General features: G+C 37.2%; 1 protein-coding gene across 2 annotated transcripts in view; it reads left to right on the top strand.

Moving 5' to 3' along the window:
* The window catches only part of TNFRSF19 (TNF receptor superfamily member 19), a 62,388-nt gene extending 48,571 nt beyond the window's left edge, over positions 1–13,817 (top strand). For both annotated transcript variants that reach the window (XM_069808143.1, XM_069808144.1), the window contains exons 6-10: positions 3,991–4,155; positions 5,429–5,554; positions 6,303–6,405; positions 8,556–8,956; positions 11,418–13,817. In XM_069808143.1, the coding sequence (XP_069664244.1) occupies positions 3,991–4,155; positions 5,429–5,554; positions 6,303–6,405; positions 8,556–8,949 (788 nt within the window). In that variant the 3' untranslated portion in view covers positions 8,950–8,956; positions 11,418–13,817. The remainder of the gene's footprint in view (positions 1–3,990; positions 4,156–5,428; positions 5,555–6,302; positions 6,406–8,555; positions 8,957–11,417) is intronic.
* The last annotated feature ends 5,042 nt before the right edge of the window (positions 13,818–18,859 follow it).

The raw sequence follows: 18,859 nt of genomic DNA, 5'->3' as shown, positions 1-18,859 counted from the left end.
CTGCAGACCCCCAGGTCAGTGAAGAAAGAGGGGAAGGAGATGCTCCAGGCGCCGGAGCAGAGATTCCCCTGCAGCCCGTGGGGAAGACCATGGTGAGGCAGGCTGTCCCCCTGCAGCCCAGGGAGGTCCATGGGGGAGCAGATCTCCACCTGCAGCCTGGGGAGGACCCCACGCCAGAGCAGGGCAATGCCCAAAGGAGGCTGTGACCCCGTGGGAAGCCCGCGCTGGAGCAGGCTCCTGGCAGGACCTGTGGCCTTGTGGAGAGAGGAACCCATGTTGGAGCAGGTTTTCTGGCAGGACTTGTGACCCTGCAGGGGACCCACACTGGAGCAGTCTGTGCCTGAAGGACTGCAGCCCGGGGAGGGGACCCACACTGGAGCAGTTCATGAAGAACTGCAGCCCGTGGGAGGGAGTCACGCTGGAGAAGTTCATGGAGGACTGTCTCCCATGGGAGGGACCCCACGCTGGAGCCTGGGAAGAGAGCGAGGGGGAAGGAGCGGCAGACACAACGTGTGATGAACTGACTGCAACCCCCATTCCCCTGTGCTGCTCGGGGGGAGGAGGTAGAGAAAACTGGGAGTGAAGTTAAGCCTAGGAAGAAGGGAGGGGTGGGGGAAAAGTGTTTTAAGATTTGGTTTTATTTCTTATTATCCTACTCTGATTTGATTGGTAATAAATTCAACTAATTTCACCAAGTCAAGTCTGTTTTGTCTGTGGCGGTAATTGGTGAGTGATCTCTCCCTGTCCTTATCTCAACCCGTGAGCCTTTTGTTATATTTTCTCTCCCCTGTCCAGCTGCGGAGGGAGTGATAGAGCGGCTTTGGTGGGCATCTGGCATCCAGCCAGGGTCAACCCACCACATAGGTTTTTTTTATATAATTTTACGGCTTCTCACAGAATTATATCCCAGAACTTTACATACCATGCAGAAATTTCTGCAGTCTGTTTAAACTTAAAACTACAACTGCAAGAATCCTAGAAACTGAATGAAAAGTTTTCTCTGCAGAAGATTGCAATGCTGCTGCCAAGAGCATCGAAGTTACAACATAAAGATTACCACGCTGGCTGCTTTTTCTTTTAAATAACAATGAAGATCTGGAAAAGAGGTCATAGAACTTAACTCTGTGAGTAATGGGAATTATAGAAGAACATAAAGAGAAGAACAGGTAATAGTCATTTAAGAGGAGAAGTACCTGAGACCCTGAATTGGAATTTCATTGTGTTATCTGGAACACAAATAATAGAGAGACCATCTGCTATGATAATGAAAATTATAACATTTCAATACAAGGACAAAGTTTCAAAATGTATTTCTAGTTCATTGTAGGAGACTTCAGCCACTTTATTGACTTGAGGTTTGAGATTTGCTGTATTTTAATAACTCAGAATCACAGAATGGTTGAGATAGGAAGGGACCTATGGAAATCATCTGGTTCAACCCCCCTGCTCAAGCAGAGTCACCTAGAGCTGGTTGCCCAGGAACATGTCCAGATGGCTTTTAAGCATCTCCAAGGAGGAAGACTCCATAACCACTCTGGTCAATCTGTGTCAGTGCTCAGTGACCCTCACAATTAAAAAAGTGTTTTCTGATGTTCAGAGGCAAACCACCTGTGTTTCGGTTTGTGCCCATTGCCTCTGGTCCACTGAGAAGAGCCTGGCTTTGTCCTCTTTGCACCCTCCCTTCGAGGATTTATACACATTGATGAGATATACCCCCTTGAGTCTTCTCTTCTCCAGGCTGAGTAGTCCCAGCTCTCTCAGCCTTTCATCATAGGTGAGAAGGCTCCAGTTCCTCAATCATTTTTGTGGCCCTTTGCTGGACTCTGTCTAGTAGCTCGAGTCTGTTGAATTTGGCAAGTTAAAGGATATAAAAAAGATCTGCTATAAATTTGCTCTCCACACTTTTGATGTGACAGTGGAACATAATAGTACAAATCAAAGGTAAATAGAAATATTCAAGCAGGTGTAAATGCAGTAATACTTGTTTTTCTTCACATTGAAATCAGGAAATTAACAACTAAACTTTCTTCTGAATAATAGCCATGATCTGACCTCTCCACTTTTTTACATTCCTCCACTTACCAGCAACTACATGAAACTATAATCCACAGAAATTGTCTTTATTTAATAAGTTGGGGGGGAGGGGGTGTGTAATTTTGGATTCTTGATTTCCTGGACGTTAATATTTTCTTTGGTATAAGTGGTCCGAAGACTTAGAATTGGATGTAATAAAGTTGATTTTCAAAATACCTAGCTTTTTGGCAATCTGCCCATTATAACAAAGCAATATGGTATTGTAAATGCTTTGTTGTCCATGTTTGATGTGTGTAGAGGAAATACCATAATTATTTGAGAAAAGTATTCCTGAGTAATGCAATTCCATTGATTGTACTAACTAAGCTTGTAAGTTCTCTCCTGCTATTATTATATTGCAGTTAGGATATCAAACAATTTTATGTATGTACATTTGATTAGTGATTTTAATATACTCTGGCAGACGTTTATCTCCCAATTTAAACTTATGACTGCATGGACCATTTCTTAGGAATTATAGTCTTTAAGTTTTAACCAAGATTTTCAGGGGGAAACAGGCACATTTAACTTATTTGTATAAGTTAATAAAATACGGTTTGTGTTTTTTTAAAAATTTGCTGTCAGAGAAATACTCAATATTTTGTTCCTTTTCTCATAAAATATTGTTGAATTGATGTGAACTTCAAAGTAATTGAAACAGATGAGCTCTCGGAATTCATAAGTTCTTAAAAAAAGAATTTTGTAACAAAAAAGAAGAGCATCCAAAGAAGAGCAATTAAGCTGGTGAAGGGTCTAGAGAACAGGTCTCATAAAGAGCAGCTGAGGGAACTGGAGTTGTTTAGTCTGGAGAAAACGAAGCTCAGGGGAGACCTTATTGCTCTCTACAACTACCTGAAAGGAGGTAGTAGCAAGGCGGGGGTCAGTCTTTTTTCCCAAGTAACAAGTGATAGGATGAGAGGAAATGGCCTCAAGTTGCGCCAGGGAAGGTTTAGATTGGATATTAGGAAAAATTTCTTCACTGAAAGGGTTGTCAAGCATTGGAACGGGCTGCCCAGGGAAGTTGTTGAGTCACCATCCTTGGAGGTTTAAAAGACGTGTAGATGTGGTGCTTAGGGACACGGTTTAGTGGTGGACTTGGCACTGCTAGGTTAACAGTTGGACTCAACGTTCTTAAGGGTCTTTTCCAACCTAAATGATTATATGAATTTAATTTTAAAAGGCCATTTGTAGTTTTAAGAGAATTTTAATAGTTGTAGTTAAAACTTGTGATACTTTTTCACTTTCCATGTAAAAGTAACAATGTTTGTCAAAGCTAGAAACATTGCTTAAGTCTTTACTAATATGGATATAAAGTCAAGCTGCTGAATTTTTACTAGAGGTATTGTCTTTATTAAAAAACTATCAATGAATTAAAAAAAAAGTTACTACAGTGGAAATCCTAGGTTTGATCCTAGAAATGACTATGGTGTCATGACATATGCAACCAAGCAAAATGGTACCTTTGACAGCATTTGAACTTCTGTGGGTGTCTCAGTTCTCAGAAAATTTCCTTATTAAGTTCATGTATTTGTGACTCCCTCTAGTGGATAGCTTTCTCAACTATACACTAGGAAATGATCTCCATATTAAAATCATCTAACATAATTAAAAATTGAGACATCTTTGTTTTCGTGGTGAAGATCTTACTCCATTCTTACGGACAGTCAGAATGTGTTTGTGTGCATCTGCACTCATTATGACTCATTTTGCAATATATTTTTTTTAGGGTTTTTTTTAATGTGGTTGCTGATAATCGTACCTATTTATATTTGCAACTAATGTTTCTACATGAGCAGCTGGAACATCCTTTTTGTTCTGTGCTACGAACCTCTTCTATTTCCCAGACTTTCATTTACATGACTGTATATTCCTGAAATGTTTAATGTTTGCCTTAATTCTAATTTAATTTTATTTCAGGTACCACCAAAGTAAACCTTGTGAAGATCCCATCAACTGCTTCCAGTCCTCGCGACACTGCTCTAGCAGCTGTTATATGCAGTGCACTTGCGACAGTGCTCTTAGCTCTTCTTATTCTTTGTGTTATCTATTGTAAGAGGCAGTTTATGGAAAAGAAACCAAGCTGTAAGTTTCCAGTTATTACGGTTTCTCTGTAATATTCATATAGTAGTATTAGTTTGGTGAATCTCTCTGTAGGTAAATAAATGAAATTTCTACAGCATTCAAGCAAGTTTAGCATTGAGATGAGCAAGCTAGCAGAAGTGTTTGCCAGCTCACTGTGGATGCTCAAGTTTCTATGGAGAGAATGCTGTGCAGATGTCCAGAAATAATCCAACTGCATTAATTCTGTGCCATACTCTGTTTGTTAAATGCTGCACAGATATATGTAGACTATTTGGGATCCAAGCTGGGATGTCATTATAGAGTTGCAGTGCCAATGTGGAAATACGAGCTTGGAGGATCTGTGCATCACATGCCATTGTGAAACAACTTAGCTTGTCAAGATAATGAATGTGGCCAGTTGTAGACAGCAGATTTGTCATTAACAATTTTGGGTTTATAGGCATATTCAAGATGAATTAAATGCCTAAGCCAGTTAGATTTATAAATTTAAAAAGAAAAATCCATAACAGCTCAGCAATGTAATTCACAAATTGTTTATAATAAATATTTTTCTGCCCCATAATTTAAAATAAGAAAGAGAAAAGTCAAAAGCACTCTAGTTTCCATTTATAATTTTAAAATCTTTTATCAAAATATGTTTATAGCATGTAATGAACACTGGATGTCAAACAAGAATAATACCTAGGAAGAATTTATGTTATCGTTGCTTACAGCACAAGCAAAAATAAAAAGATTCAGAGAGGCATTGTAAGAATTGTTCCTTACTGAGAAGATGCTTTACAATGTAAGTTTTAAGAAATTCAGACATAGTGAATTCAAACTTCAGTTAGTGAAATTTAGTAAGTCATTTGCCTTGGCCTACAATTATACAGATTAAAGGAAGTCTGCTGTTAATATAAAGCTCTTTAAGATAACATAAACAAAATCCCAGTGGCTGAAAGCTGAATGTGGAAAATTTCAGCTGGGAATCACTGAGAATCATTAAACACTGAGAAAATGTAACAGTGAATAAGATATACTTGCAAATCATCATCAAAATAAGAGCAGATGTCTTCCTAGAAGAAGCTGTAGTTGAATCAGCTGGTCTAGGGTTTCTTGCAAAATCTGTGGTTTGCGTTATATGAAACCACTTGATCATTGTGGGTCTTTCAGTTGGAAAATGTATGAAAACACTGTATAGTATGACATTTAACCATTCTGTGAAGATAGGGGGCTCTGAACAGGAAAAAGAGTGTAATTTACTAATACATATTTTTATTCATTTTGTCCAAAGGGTCTCTGAGATCGCAAGACATTCACTACAATGGCTCTGAATTGTCATGTTTTGATAGACCACGGCTAAATGAATATGACCACAGAACTTGTTGCCAGTGCCAGAGAAGCACATCACAGACATGTGGTATGTTAGGTCTTCTTAAAAGTGACTTTATGGCATAATGAACATTTATCTAACACTTGAGTTGCAAAATTTACCTTTAACTACAGAGCTAACATTGTCAAACTACCCTTTGTCCTAGGCTAATTTCTCAATAAGCACATAGTAGCTGTTTGGTTATGATTTTTTTTTCTGTTTTCATTCCAATGACCCTTCACTTAAAAAATAGCTTTAAATGTCTATCTTACTTCTTTCTGATAAAAGTAGCACTGTGTCTGGCTTTGAGACTTAAATTGGTGTGAAGGATTTGCCAGACAGTATCTAAAAACATGACACGAACTCTAAAGGACATCAAAAACCTGAACAATTCAAATGATTGAGATTTTGTGAAGTTGTATCAGAACAGATGCATTTTTGATGTTAATAAATACATAATTTAACACAAGACCACAGGCTTAAGTACCATGCTAATATCTTAGCTCAGAATGTGATACTTCCTCTCACATGTATCTAATTGAAAAGTAAATTAATTTTAAAAGTAGATATTCATGACTGGCATCTGTATTACTCCTGGAGGAATGGCTTGGCTCTTATAAGTAATTCCATTTGAAAGGAATAAATTAAAGAAACCATTTTTTGCAATAAGGAATCTCTTTCCTAAATCCATATATTATAATATAACTGGCATACTCAAGTTTGAAACAGTACAGAGACTAAGTTTATACAGAGCTTTAATACTTTTAACGTTATTAAATTAATTTTCATTCTTTAGGACCAGTTCACTTGATTCCATCACTGTGCTGTGATGAAACCTGTAGCATGGAGCACAGCAGTCACAGTTGTGCTTTCCACTCACAGACTACTCTTAATGAAAGGTAACTTAGTTTTATAAATGTCTATTAAACATTAAATATTTCTTATGCAGTCAAATTAATATTTATACAGATACAGTAACTGTTTGGAGTGGAATGAGGGATTTTGATGAACTGGAGCCATACACTCCTGTTCTGTGCAAAAACAGGTTTATGGTGAAAAATTGATTTTAAAGTATTATTTAATAAAAGCTGACATGATATATCAGTTTCTCTGATGAAGAAGTGACTTCTCTCCCAAGCAGATAGTCTTCCTCTTACTCTATGGTACTTTAGAGGCTTTGGTGACTCCCTCTTCTGCCGTGGGTTAGCAAGGTGCTGCATAAACCTGTGAATCTGGGGTATTAAGGTACAGTTTAGAAGTATCATGAGGATTTTCTTTTTTTAGAAGCTCTTAATGACTGTGAGATTTGAAATACCTAGTATTTCTTCATTTCTACCAGATTGTAACTATTAGTTTCTTCTTATCAGCTAAATATAAATACAGTAGCAGAGTAGTTATTCCTACAGCAGTGCCATGAGCTAAATATATAAAATTTATGGTGTCATCCAGAGTTTCCTGGTTACAGATTTTAACACAGGATGTATTTATTTCTTTTAGCTAGAATTGTTTTCCATATAAGGTTTAAATTGGTCTCCAGCTGTTTTGTTCTCATGGCCAAATGTAACTAAAATTGTAGAGGCAGCTAGCTTCTTCATAGGTATTGTTTATGCAAGGTGACTTAGTGACCTAAGTACAAGATACAAAATACCTAGATTTTCTATAACAACTTGTTTAAATACCAGCAAGCTTGAGTCATCCTTTTATACCGCCAAGGCTGACAAATTGAGAGTTGTGTACTTTGTGAGGCATCTTTTGGTTAAGGCTTTAAAAATAAATGGTATATTCATGCTATGTAGACATCAAAGATCCCGTGGTTCCTTCCAGTAGAAATGGAGTTTGCTCCAATTTCCTTTGCCAAAGTAATGTATTTCCTTCAATTGTGGTGCAATGGTCCTGACTTTTGGCCTCATCTATGAAAATGCTTTGTGTGTATATCAAAGCTTCTAAAGCATCATGTTTTGGAAATGAGTAAGGCTGCTTAAAATCTGTTACAGGCGATGTTAATGTGAGTTGAGTTTTGTCACACAAATTTTTACTGTGTATCAGACTTAATATAGCCTTCAGAGTTTCATAAGTCTGTAGACAGTTTTTGGAAATAAAATGTATTAGTATATCTTTTTGGTTTTGTTAACACTTATTTTGGTATACTATAGCAAAAAACATCACTGGGTTTTCAACAGAGATAGGCATGTATAGTGCACTCAGACATGTCAGTATCATCATGCACTTTAAATACACTTGAGATAGAAAATATTGAGTTTCTACTTCCACTTTCCTCCATTTTCCATAAAAGAAAAATAATCCTTGTGAGATTTAAAAATCCTTGCCCTTTAATATTATGTCCTTTCCACATGTAAGAGAATATGAGAAAATCTTTTCACATGTTGAAGGCTAGACAGAACAAACTGAAAAATCTAAAGTGAATGTATGTTCAATACGAAATCACGCAGATAGAAGGACTTTCAAGCAGTCTTGTTGTCTATTCTCTTCTCCCAGTCTGAACCCACTTTACTTCTTTTACTACTGTTAGATATTTGTCTAGCCTGTTTTGGCGGGGGGGAACTAGTGTTGGAGATTCCACAGTCTTCCCAACCATCTTTCTTGCTGCAATTTAAGCTTGTTGTATCTTGTCTTAACACACACATCCCCACCCCCCCCATGCATTGAGAACAAAAAAATTCCTTCCTCTTTCCAACAGTCTTTGTATCTGAACACTACTATAGTATTTTTTATCATATTTCTGTTCTTTAGACTATAAACAACCCCAGCTGTAGTTCATGTTTTCTGTAACCCTGAATTCACAGTATGAAGGGCTCTGGGCATCCTCTTTACCTTTAGTAGTGTTCTCCTGAGCTTTCTTCATTTCCAGATGAGGAACAAACTGTATTCCTTCTCAAAAGAATTTGTTTGTACAGGATGCCTCTAGAGTACTAACTTAATAGAACCCTGTTAAACCTTCTTGAAATACCTATAATTACTAATGACAGTAATTACAATACTGATAATATTTTCTGGAATGCTTTTGAAACCGTCTTTTATCCTTTTGCAGGGCTTCTGATTCTGTTGGAGAAATGATTCCTACCTTCCTTGGTTCTCTTTCACACTCTACCTGTGGAGACATTTCAGATGCTTGGCCTCTTATGCAAAACTCAGCTTGTTGTGACAGCATTTCTTTCTGTGAATCATATTCAGAACTGGCTGGAGGATCTGCAAAATCCTGCAGCCCTGAGACTGAAGATGCAGCCACTGTTGAGTTGGATAATAATCAGGAACTAAGTGACGTACTTATTTCAGCTAAGTCTCTTGATGGAAACATTGCAAAGTCCTTTGAAATCTCCAAACATAGAACATGCATAGAAGTTTCATCACTTCAGAACTCAGTGGCTGCTGAAACCCAGCCAAGGACAAAGCATAATGGAACAGCAAGTGACTCTACAGACTGATAAAGAGGTAAAAAACAGAACTACAAAGGAGTGAGATGAGTACTTAAGGCATGTAGAGCTAGATAAAAATAGAATTGTAAAAAGTTGTAGCATTATGTTTCTCCCTAGGTTACAGCTAGCCATTGCTGAAATAAATGAAAACTCTACAAGAGATCCAACGGTTTTACATTTTTAAATCACTGACTGAATTTGAAAAGTGTAATTACTCAAACTGCAATGTTGAGATAATATGAACCAGAATACAAGGGTAAGTCTGTATACCAGTCAGCTTTTATCAGGGTGGTTTTTTTCATTAAATTTCAGGGGAAAAAAATCAGTTTAATACCCTTATGACCAAACTATTATGTGAGGCTAGTCCTTGTTTGTGAGGGAGGAACTGAGGACTTGTCTTTGCTCATTGTAAACAAAGCATAAAAAACATGCAAGTGTTCACCCAAAAATATTTACAAAGCCTTCTCTGTGAAGTTTCTACAGCAATAGCAGAAACAGAAGAGAGAATCTCAAATGCTTTTTAATGCAATCATATTCCCATGTAATCAGATAAAACATTCCATTAGTTTGTCCATAAACTACAATTTAATCTATAAAAGTTGCGAGAAAATGCAGGTCTGAGGTCAAAATGAGAAGAGGTAATAAACAATCATGTCTACTGCGTAACAAGGTAACCAACACAAAAAATCACTCTGCTACTGCTTCATCATTATATCTTTTTGAATATTAGCTGTGGTCTGTATTTTTAAAATGGCATTTTCTACTATTGGAAGTCACTTGGAGCAACAAGTAGGTAATCTGTGAAAGGATGCCAAATTATGGCATGTGTACTGGTGGTGTTACTCAAGGGTTATGCAGGCTGTGGCTGGAAAGCTGAAATAGTCTCTTGTGCATGTATGCAGAAGTAGGAACAGAAGCAGTTGTCACTAATATTAATAATCCACCAACCTTAATTAAGAAAATTACTCTATCTGTAATTACAAAAATTTTGGGTCATCTGCAGAAATAAAACTGCCTTCCTTTGATCCTCTTCCATTTGGTTTGCCTGCCACTTTGATATTGTTCTTAAATAAGTAGAAAGTAATTAGTATTTAACAAAAAATATGCATATTGTGAAAACATGTAAGTGCAATCGTTAAGTCTTTGTAAATCAAGCCTTAATTCTTTAGGTGATGTTTTCAAGAGGGGAAAGGAAGGTAAACAGACTGCTAAGTCAAGAATTTTTTTGCCATTGACTTTAATGGAACTCATATATCACCCTGAAAATCTACTGCTGTCCCTGAAAATATCAACCTTATCTAGGTCACACATATTTTTCTCAAGATATTATTTACAATATATAGTTTTGTCCATAACAATGTCTGGCACTAACTGCCCATGTGTCAGATAGCAATTGTCATAGTTTGGTATATGCCAAATATCATTAGGCGATAGTCGTATTTTCTAGGTATATATAGGAAGGGACAATGACATGGCTGTGACTGCAAATCTCGACGCTGCTAGTTCCCAGTTTTTTAGTGGTTATCAATGGAACTTGAATGCTCTCTTGATGTTTTAAGGGAATATATTTCCATATTAACAAGATTTTAAAAAATCAAGAGTTTGTGGGTTTTTTCCCACTAAACCATGTATCAACTTCAGAGGTATGTGATTAATATTATTTAGATTTTTTCCTAGATGAAAGGAGCCACAGAATTTCAAATATCACTATAAAATTAACTTATATTTCACCATATTTGTTATGGTATAGAAATTGTAAATTTTCTTAATGATTCCCATGTGTATGTAGACATCTTTTCTCACATTTCAAAATCCTGTATTTTCTGATGGTTTTGTACTATCATGTATTACTACAGAGATTTGTGTATAATTCTGAATAAGCAAGATGGTTTGGGAGGGTTAAGTTTTTCTTCATTTTTTTTTCTTTAATAGACTTTACTGATTCATTTTGTACAATTTCTCCATATTTGGACTCTACAGTGCATCATTATATATGCAACTTTGGTGGAGAGATTTAAGCAGCATTTGAGGGACAGGACCAGAACTAGGCTTACCTGAGATGTATTTTCAGGCTGAACTCCGACCAGCTGTACAGCTCCAAGAAAATTATTTCATCTCAGCCTACCCCATTTTTCCATTTGCCCTTCATCTTTCTTGTATTTTTGAAATATTTTGAGGGAAGGATGGTCTTTTTAGTACATGCGGATGTATTACAGTCTTGCATAGGGCCATACTTCATTATTATATTGCAAAATAAATAACGTGATAAAGTCAGAAGATAGCATATTTTTATTTATATGCATATAAATGTAAGGTTTTTAATGGGTGTTTTAATACAGGTCCAGTCTTCAGGTTTACGTGAATTTTTACAGCAAGCAGTAAGTATAGCTGTATTTTTTTAGTGTTTAGTCAAGTATAGATGTACATACAGGTTTTTTATAACTTTATGTAACCACTGTTCTATCGCTTTCTTTTAGGAGACCAAGTTATTTCTCTCAGCACTAAAGCTGAATGCTTCCCGTATGCTCCTCTGCTGATTCTCATCAAACTTAGTCTGGTCTTCAATGTTGCATGGTTTCAAAATCAGCTGGAAAAAAAATGGCGTCATTTCACACCTTCTGAGCAGTTGCATCTGAGCCGTAACAGCTGTAAAGTGAAACTTCAAGGAGCATCCTAGGAGAACCCTGAAAGTGGATTTATGACCTTTTGCATCTCTTTTAAACAAAGTACTTTCTGTTCCCTCAGATTCTCAAAAAGTCTAATGGAGTGAGCTTAAAAGTATATGTAAATACAGCAAGAAATATAAATACTTCAGTGTGTTTAGGTGGGTATCTTAAATATGGCTACAGATGTCAGAAGGCGTGGGACAAGATGTTGCCAGTTATTCTGCTTGCAGATTTATGCATGCATTAGGATTTTTTTGGCTGGTTCTAATTTTAAATCAGTTTCCTGCTGTTGAAGGACTTAAAAAATAAACATTTCTATTTATGCAAGGATCATCTATCAATGAACTGAAGCTTTTATTATATATTACATTATAGTCAATAAGCTAGTTTGGGGAGTTAAAGAATTTGCATGTTACAATATGTATAGTTGAAGTCCCCTCCATCCAATTATTACATTTGTGGGAGGGGGTCTTGTTTTGTTAAATATAGCAGGAGATTAGCTTTAAATTAGATTTAGTTTAATGAGAGTCAGCCGTATAGATAGGAATGTTGTATTTAATTGGTAGTCTCAGTATTGGAGTACAGCACTTGTTGTTATAGCATGTAATTTTTGGATGTTGAAATAAATGTAATCAACTGTCATATCAAAATGTCAAACTATAGCAGGTGTGCCATAAAAGTATTCATACAATGAGACTATGACTAATAATTTTTAGTAATGCATTATGTTTAAGGGTCAAGCTTCATGGTGACCTAATTCGTTCATTTAGCAGGCCTTTTCATTCATGTCAGTCTGTCCTTCTCACTGTAGTATTGTGTAAATTCAATTTTTCCACACAAAATATAAAAATTAATTCATAACATTATTTAAAAAAAAAAACCAAGTTGAATCCTCAAAGTTGCGTGCATGCCTAGTAAATTACCAAGTCTCTGCCTTCCTTGCTGTTCTTCCAAGATTTTTTTAACTGCAGTTTGTTGCACCACATCCCATAATACCATTTGTTCTGCAGCCATTTTTATCCCTAAAATAGTTTTCACTTCTGTGAGTAATCCCAGTAACCTCTACTGATTCATTACATTCAACAGGCTCAAACTTGTCAGTGTGAACTCTAGCAATTATTATTTAAAGTACCCAATGTGCCTTGACAAAAGTAAAGCAATCAGCAAAGCAAATGCAAATTTGCAATAAATATTACTCATCTTTCCACACACAGTTTGTGTGGCAATGGAAATGTTGAGACAGTATTCCTATTCCATAATGGAAAAAGACTTTTTGCTTTGAAGCACCCAGTAGAAGGTTGAACCCGCACAAGAATAGCTAAAGCCAGTATAGGCAGCCAAGGCAGCAAGATGCTTCAGCTAAAACCAGTGAGATTATTCTCACACTTTTGCGTGTGTGCAAAAATCATGAATAATAGTTACCAAATTCAAACCAAAGTGATGAACTTATGTAAGTGATTTTTTTTTTTTAAAGCAGTAAATACTACCATTTGGTCACTGACAGAATAATATGCAGTTATACAGGGAGTACAATTACTCAGCTAAATACTTTGAAGTATCTATTCAAATAAGAGTAGTTTTGAATACTTTCTTTGGATACTTTCATACATTTAAGAAGTGACAAAATGTTATTTTTCACTACATGTGCATGAAGAGATGTGTGCTTCTTTGTATATACTTTGTGAATAGAAAAAATCCAATGTGCATTTCAGTATATGGCAAGATATTTTTAGAACATACGGAGAGTTAACTTTTCACTAATAACAGTTCTTTAAAACGCTATGTTCAAAAGTTTTGCCAGTGTCTGCCACAGTAAGTATGTTTTCCCATTGGAATTTACACTTTGTATAATCATTTTTGTCCAGCAACTCTAGAGAAAAATACTCATTTCTTTAAATGAGTCACAGACAGCTTGAGAACAAATTGGGAGGAAAAAATGAAGAGAGTGCTTTTTTAATATGTATGTATATTATGTATATACTTTTTTCCTTTATTTAACCAAATTGGTCTTTTTTATATTGCCTGTGGCAAGCAATGTTGTACATGCCAATAGAAAACATACACTACCACCGCATTTAGACTGCCCACGTATCATGTCTAGGGACTTACAGAGCTGTTTTAAATACTCCTTTAAGGAATGTAAATTAAAATCTTGTATAAATCGTTTTGTAATACTTTTTCTACTTGTGAATAAAATGTTATGTGAACCAGTCTTGGTTTATTGATCTCAAATTAATAATAGCATTCTATACAAAGTTAGTGATCAATTCTTTTATTATTTTTAGAATTCCATAATGGTTTAATTGTATTAAAATTACGGTATAATTTGGTACATCTTTGTCTTGAGATGCTTGCTGTTTAACAGTAGCATCATTCTTCAAGCTGGAGGACCTTGAAAAAGCAGCAAGTTAATATCAATCCTTCACATCATGTTCTTCAAAATCTTTTCAAAATTTTGCTTCTCAAGAAAGGAAAAGAAAAAAAAGCTGGTTAGCACCCCAGATTGCTGTCCATATGATGTCTTTCAAAAGAAGACCAAGTACTCCACATGGTAGACTGTTTCAGACAAGATAGATACATAAAGAATGAGAGTAGCTGTATTTCTGAAACTGAAAAGGATGCCCTAATCCTGGCCCCTGATCAGTACCAGCAGAGTTGCACTGTAGCAGCCGAGAGTGGTTTCAAACCTTGGTTGAAGAAAGAGGGAATTGGAGAACACCGATAGAGAAGACTAATGACCCGTGATTATTTAGGCCATTTTTCAAACATTGTCCAGAAGGTTTGTATGTTGAAAAGATTCAGAGAAGTGTTACTCAGAGGGGATGCTGTACAATTTAAATGATTAAGAAAGAGATGGCATGGTTTGACTGACAAGAGTAGAGGACTGAAAAGAAAGAGTAATTTGAAAAATCACATATAATTACGTGACTTCTTACGGTAAAGACATAAGAAGCCATAACTGGAAACTGAATCCAGATAGGGATGGCAGGTAACATAAAGCCACGTTGTTTGTGGTGGAGAATTTGTAGCACTATTGGTTTTTATGGGAAAGTTTGAGAGACGTTGAAAGCTGCTCTGTCCCTGTTGCTAGTTCAGTCTAATGAATGTCACATTGGTTCTTGTCAGTGTATTTCTGTTATTTCTCCAGCCTTTTAAGTACATAATTCAGAGCCTACCTGGGGAGCACCTTCCCAGAATAGCAAGGTCTCCTTATACAACTGTGCCCACGTGCTGCACTCCTGAGTAGTCTTCTACTTGTCTTCTGCTGAGGCTGTCAAAAATGGCAGCAGTCCACATCCCCATCCCGCCTGATCATCCTTCCAGTTCCCTTAAACGCTTGCAAGTCTGCAAAGCAGCACGCGGCATATTTGGTAGTTCACTCTGTGTCAATAAAGGTAGCTTCGTGACTCTCAGCACTGCTAGGATTGCAATGGTGTGCCCCTGCCAAAAATAAAAATAAATCAGGAAAAAACACAGGAATTGAAAAAACAGGTATTTATTCTATTTTATCTGGAAACAAAATACAACTCAAAACACATTATGTGTGCGATCATAAAACTTGCATATACATTTGCTCATATCAGACATTATATAAATGTCATTAGCAAGGCTGCAATTTTCTAGCCAACTATCTTTCTAAAAGAGGTCTACAGGAAAAAAACCAACCACACCACCCCAAAATCTTTCCCTGCTTGCATTAGTTTTCAAGTACAACAGTGTTTCCTGCCTTTTCTACAAGGTAGACCAAGCTCTTAATCCAATGCTCCTCATCCTAGCAGGAGTTTGAGATCGTATGGCTTTTCCCTTTGTTGTGGGCCCTTTGAGGGCCTTCCGTTTGCATTCCTGTGAAGTCCCTCCAAGCAACAACCTTCAGGCATTAAATTAATCCTCTCACTGACTTTGGTGATGGAGGTTTAGATCACTACCTGCAGCACATTCCAGTGCAGACACTGCTGCTTTGTTTTGCCCTTTTGAAAACAGGGGTATTGAAGGGAGCGTGTAGTGTTCTATCAGGCACGGAGCAAGCTGAGGTTGGGTACCGTGGGGCAAAGCCACACAATGCACACTTTGTGCTGGCAGGGTGCAATTTAATCCATATTTAGTTTTGGCATGAGTGATGGTAAAACCCACTTGCTCTTCACATTGCACATCAGCCATTTTGATTATGTCCGATAAGGTAGCGCTTTCAATAGGATAAAAATAATAGTGGGTGGATTTGCTAGTGAGCCTGCTGGTTTCCACAACAGCAGTGAATGATGGGATTAGAGGAAATGTTTTCTAATAGCGTACTGACAAGAGAGGGTGGCTGATTGAGGGCACACTGAGGCTTCTAGCAAGTGCCACAGCTTTAACAGCAGGGTCAGTTGAGTAAGACTGATTTTTTTTCCCATCATTTGATTTTCTAAATCCTTCCTTATCACAGTCAGATTTAATTTTTTCTTCGTTGACCTGACAAAGGGAGATTTGGCTTGTTCAAAAGGTTATAAATGACATTTTTCTAAAGCATTGGTGGAGAAGCACACAAAAAAGAAGGCAGCTTTTAGAAAGTGCTTTCTCTGAGCCTCGGTCTTTGTGGAGTTTTCCATTTCTTCTGCCCAGGTCCCAGTCTCCGTTTGTGGACGGATAATTCACATGCTATTCAGCATGCAAAAATTCTCCTAAGTATAGCAGATAGATAGTATACCAAAATCTAGTCTGTAATCAACAGTTTAAGGAAGAGCACTGATTTAAAGCTTGGAAAAAATTAAACCACTGGAATTCAAGAAATCACCTTGATTTGCCCAAGATCTATATCAGACAGTTCATTGGAACATAATGATAAATATATAAAAATACAGAATGTGTATGTGTACATGAAGATATATTCTACAGTAGAATAAAATACTAACCAAGTTTAAAAGAACCAATCATCTTGCATGTGATCTGAGGCAGGGCATTGTCCAGGCCAGTTAGTAATTTTATTCCTAAATTCTTAAACAGGAGGAAATTACAGAACACTATGGACCAACTAAGATGAGACCTTTACACTATACAAACATTTCTTTTGCATATGGCAGAGGTTACAAAATGAATTGAGAACTTTAAAAAAAAAAAAGTAAAGGCTCTATTTCAATTTTTTTTTAAATGCCTTTCAGTCCAGAAAGCCAAGTGCCCTACACATTTCACAGGTCAATGTGGGAGCCTCAGAAAAAAATAAATTACTATAAACAACAAAATAAAACATTTAGGACCTACAGCCAGAACTCTATGGCTCCCTTCCAGGATTTTTAGAGATGCAATTTCTTGCTCTTCAATAGCAACATACTGGAATATTCACGGAGTGAATGCAATTTCTCCTCTGGGGTCAGTAGCACCTGAAGGCCCCGGCTCGCCCCGCCGGAGGAGCTGAGAGTGCAGCGGCATCTGTAACACTTCTCGAAGCTGGCGGGGATCTCAGCAGGACGTTGTGTAATGGGGATGCTCCATGCATGCATGTGCGCACGCTTCCATACAATGGACTTGTACGAGAACAATATTGAACAAAACAGGAACGGTGGAGGTTATTCATTGTGAAAATAAGAATAATGAGAAAATGATATCTAGCTATTAGTGCACCAAAAAAGAGCAAAACCGACCACCACGTTGCAAAGTAATCATATTTTGAAAGCCAAAGTAAAGATCTAGTCTACAGCCACCTTACTTCTCTAGCTTCATGTCCACTTAAACTCTGCACCTGGCCAAAGCAGAACAAGGAAGATCTGGAATCAGCAGAATAACAGCATTTACTGCAGCAATTTTGTTCATACATTGCGAATGTGGTTTCTTGTATATTTATGTTGCCTCCTGCAACATATGGTAGCTGAGTTTAACCTAAGGAAATTCAACAGCAAGAATCAGTTTGGCCATTTGGTTCACTCTGTTCCAAGAGGAAAAAGAAAGTTGTTGACCAACCTGATGCCATTTTATCTTGTTAGACACAACAGTAGTTGTGTTCCTTTATCATAGTTTCAGCTTTATTAAACCATATTCCTAAGGATGTTCAACAATAAAAGTGGATGCCGCACCTGTGTTAGAGTGAGAATATCTTACTGAAATACCAAAACAGACCCATACCATTCCACCAAAACCCACTTGCAGTACATTTTTTCAAAATTCATCACCTTTTTTTGATATTTTGAGACTACAAATAGAAAACATTCCTTGCTTGAAAAAATTTCCACGCCATGACAAAATGCTGTGAAATCTCACATAAGACTATTTTCTCCAAGAGGGTTTGTGCAGCTACCCTCCATGTGAAACCCTCAATAAATTGAAACCTCAATATTAATTTAAGTTGTATCTTTAAATATATTTTAAACTTTGGAGGATTTGTTGGTTGCTCAAGGAGGACTAATACATTTGTATGGGCAAGAACTACCTCAAAGGGTTTTTTTCATACACTGGTTTTTAACTAGCAGGACAGATGGATTCAGGCAGAAGAAACTCTAAATCCTCTAAATGATAAAGTACCTGCTTTATTGATGGTTAAAAGAAGCAAGCCCTGTGGGTTCAGGCCTCTGTCTCATTAGTTCAAACAGGCTATGAGATCTGCAGGGAAGCGCTCAAGAAGGCCATAAATTACATCTCCTGTGGCTTTCAACAACAAATAGATAGCGCTGGAGTTTACTCAAGGTGTTGGCAAGTGCTGTAATAGGGATTCCTGAAAATATCTGTCTGCCAGATGATGTTTCCTAATACACAGAATGTCATTGAGGAGATCTTGTTGCATTTACAGCCAGATGCTTTCTTTTCCTAGAGAAGAAGTCTTTTTATTGCCTTTTTGCAGTAGGTGGACTGGGGCAGTGGGGAGAGCAGCAACGCCTGCAGAAGCCAGAGGAGAGCTGGCTGCAGCGCTGATAGATCCAGCACTCACTGCAGCCTGTTACAGCCAATTTCCCTCTGCAACTCTTCCAGCTGTGCAGAGATTGGCTGTAAATGTGCCTGGAAGCCTAAAAATCCCCAAAGATGCAATATTGCACCTTCTGCAGATGTATCAGTATTGTAACCGCGGTAGCTGAAAGCTCTAAGTAAAAAGAAATTAATATCATCTGTTAGTTGAGGAGGGGGACCAAAAATAACTAAAGGTTTTGGGCTCAAGGCCTTCTTGGATCTGCTTGCTGATGTTTGCTTGCACACTTTGCATCTAGCTAAAGATCTACAGCAGCTGCGGCTCTGAGGATGTTCCTGCAATTCTTACCTGACCTTATGGAGCAGACTTTACCTTTCAATTTGAC

This window comes from Haliaeetus albicilla, chromosome 20 (assembly GCF_947461875.1).
Source record: "Haliaeetus albicilla chromosome 20, bHalAlb1.1, whole genome shotgun sequence".
Lineage (NCBI taxonomy): Eukaryota > Metazoa > Chordata > Aves > Accipitriformes > Accipitridae > Haliaeetus > Haliaeetus albicilla.
The sequence above is the reverse complement of the archived record's forward strand: the minus strand, read 5'-3'. Positions and strand labels throughout refer to the sequence as shown.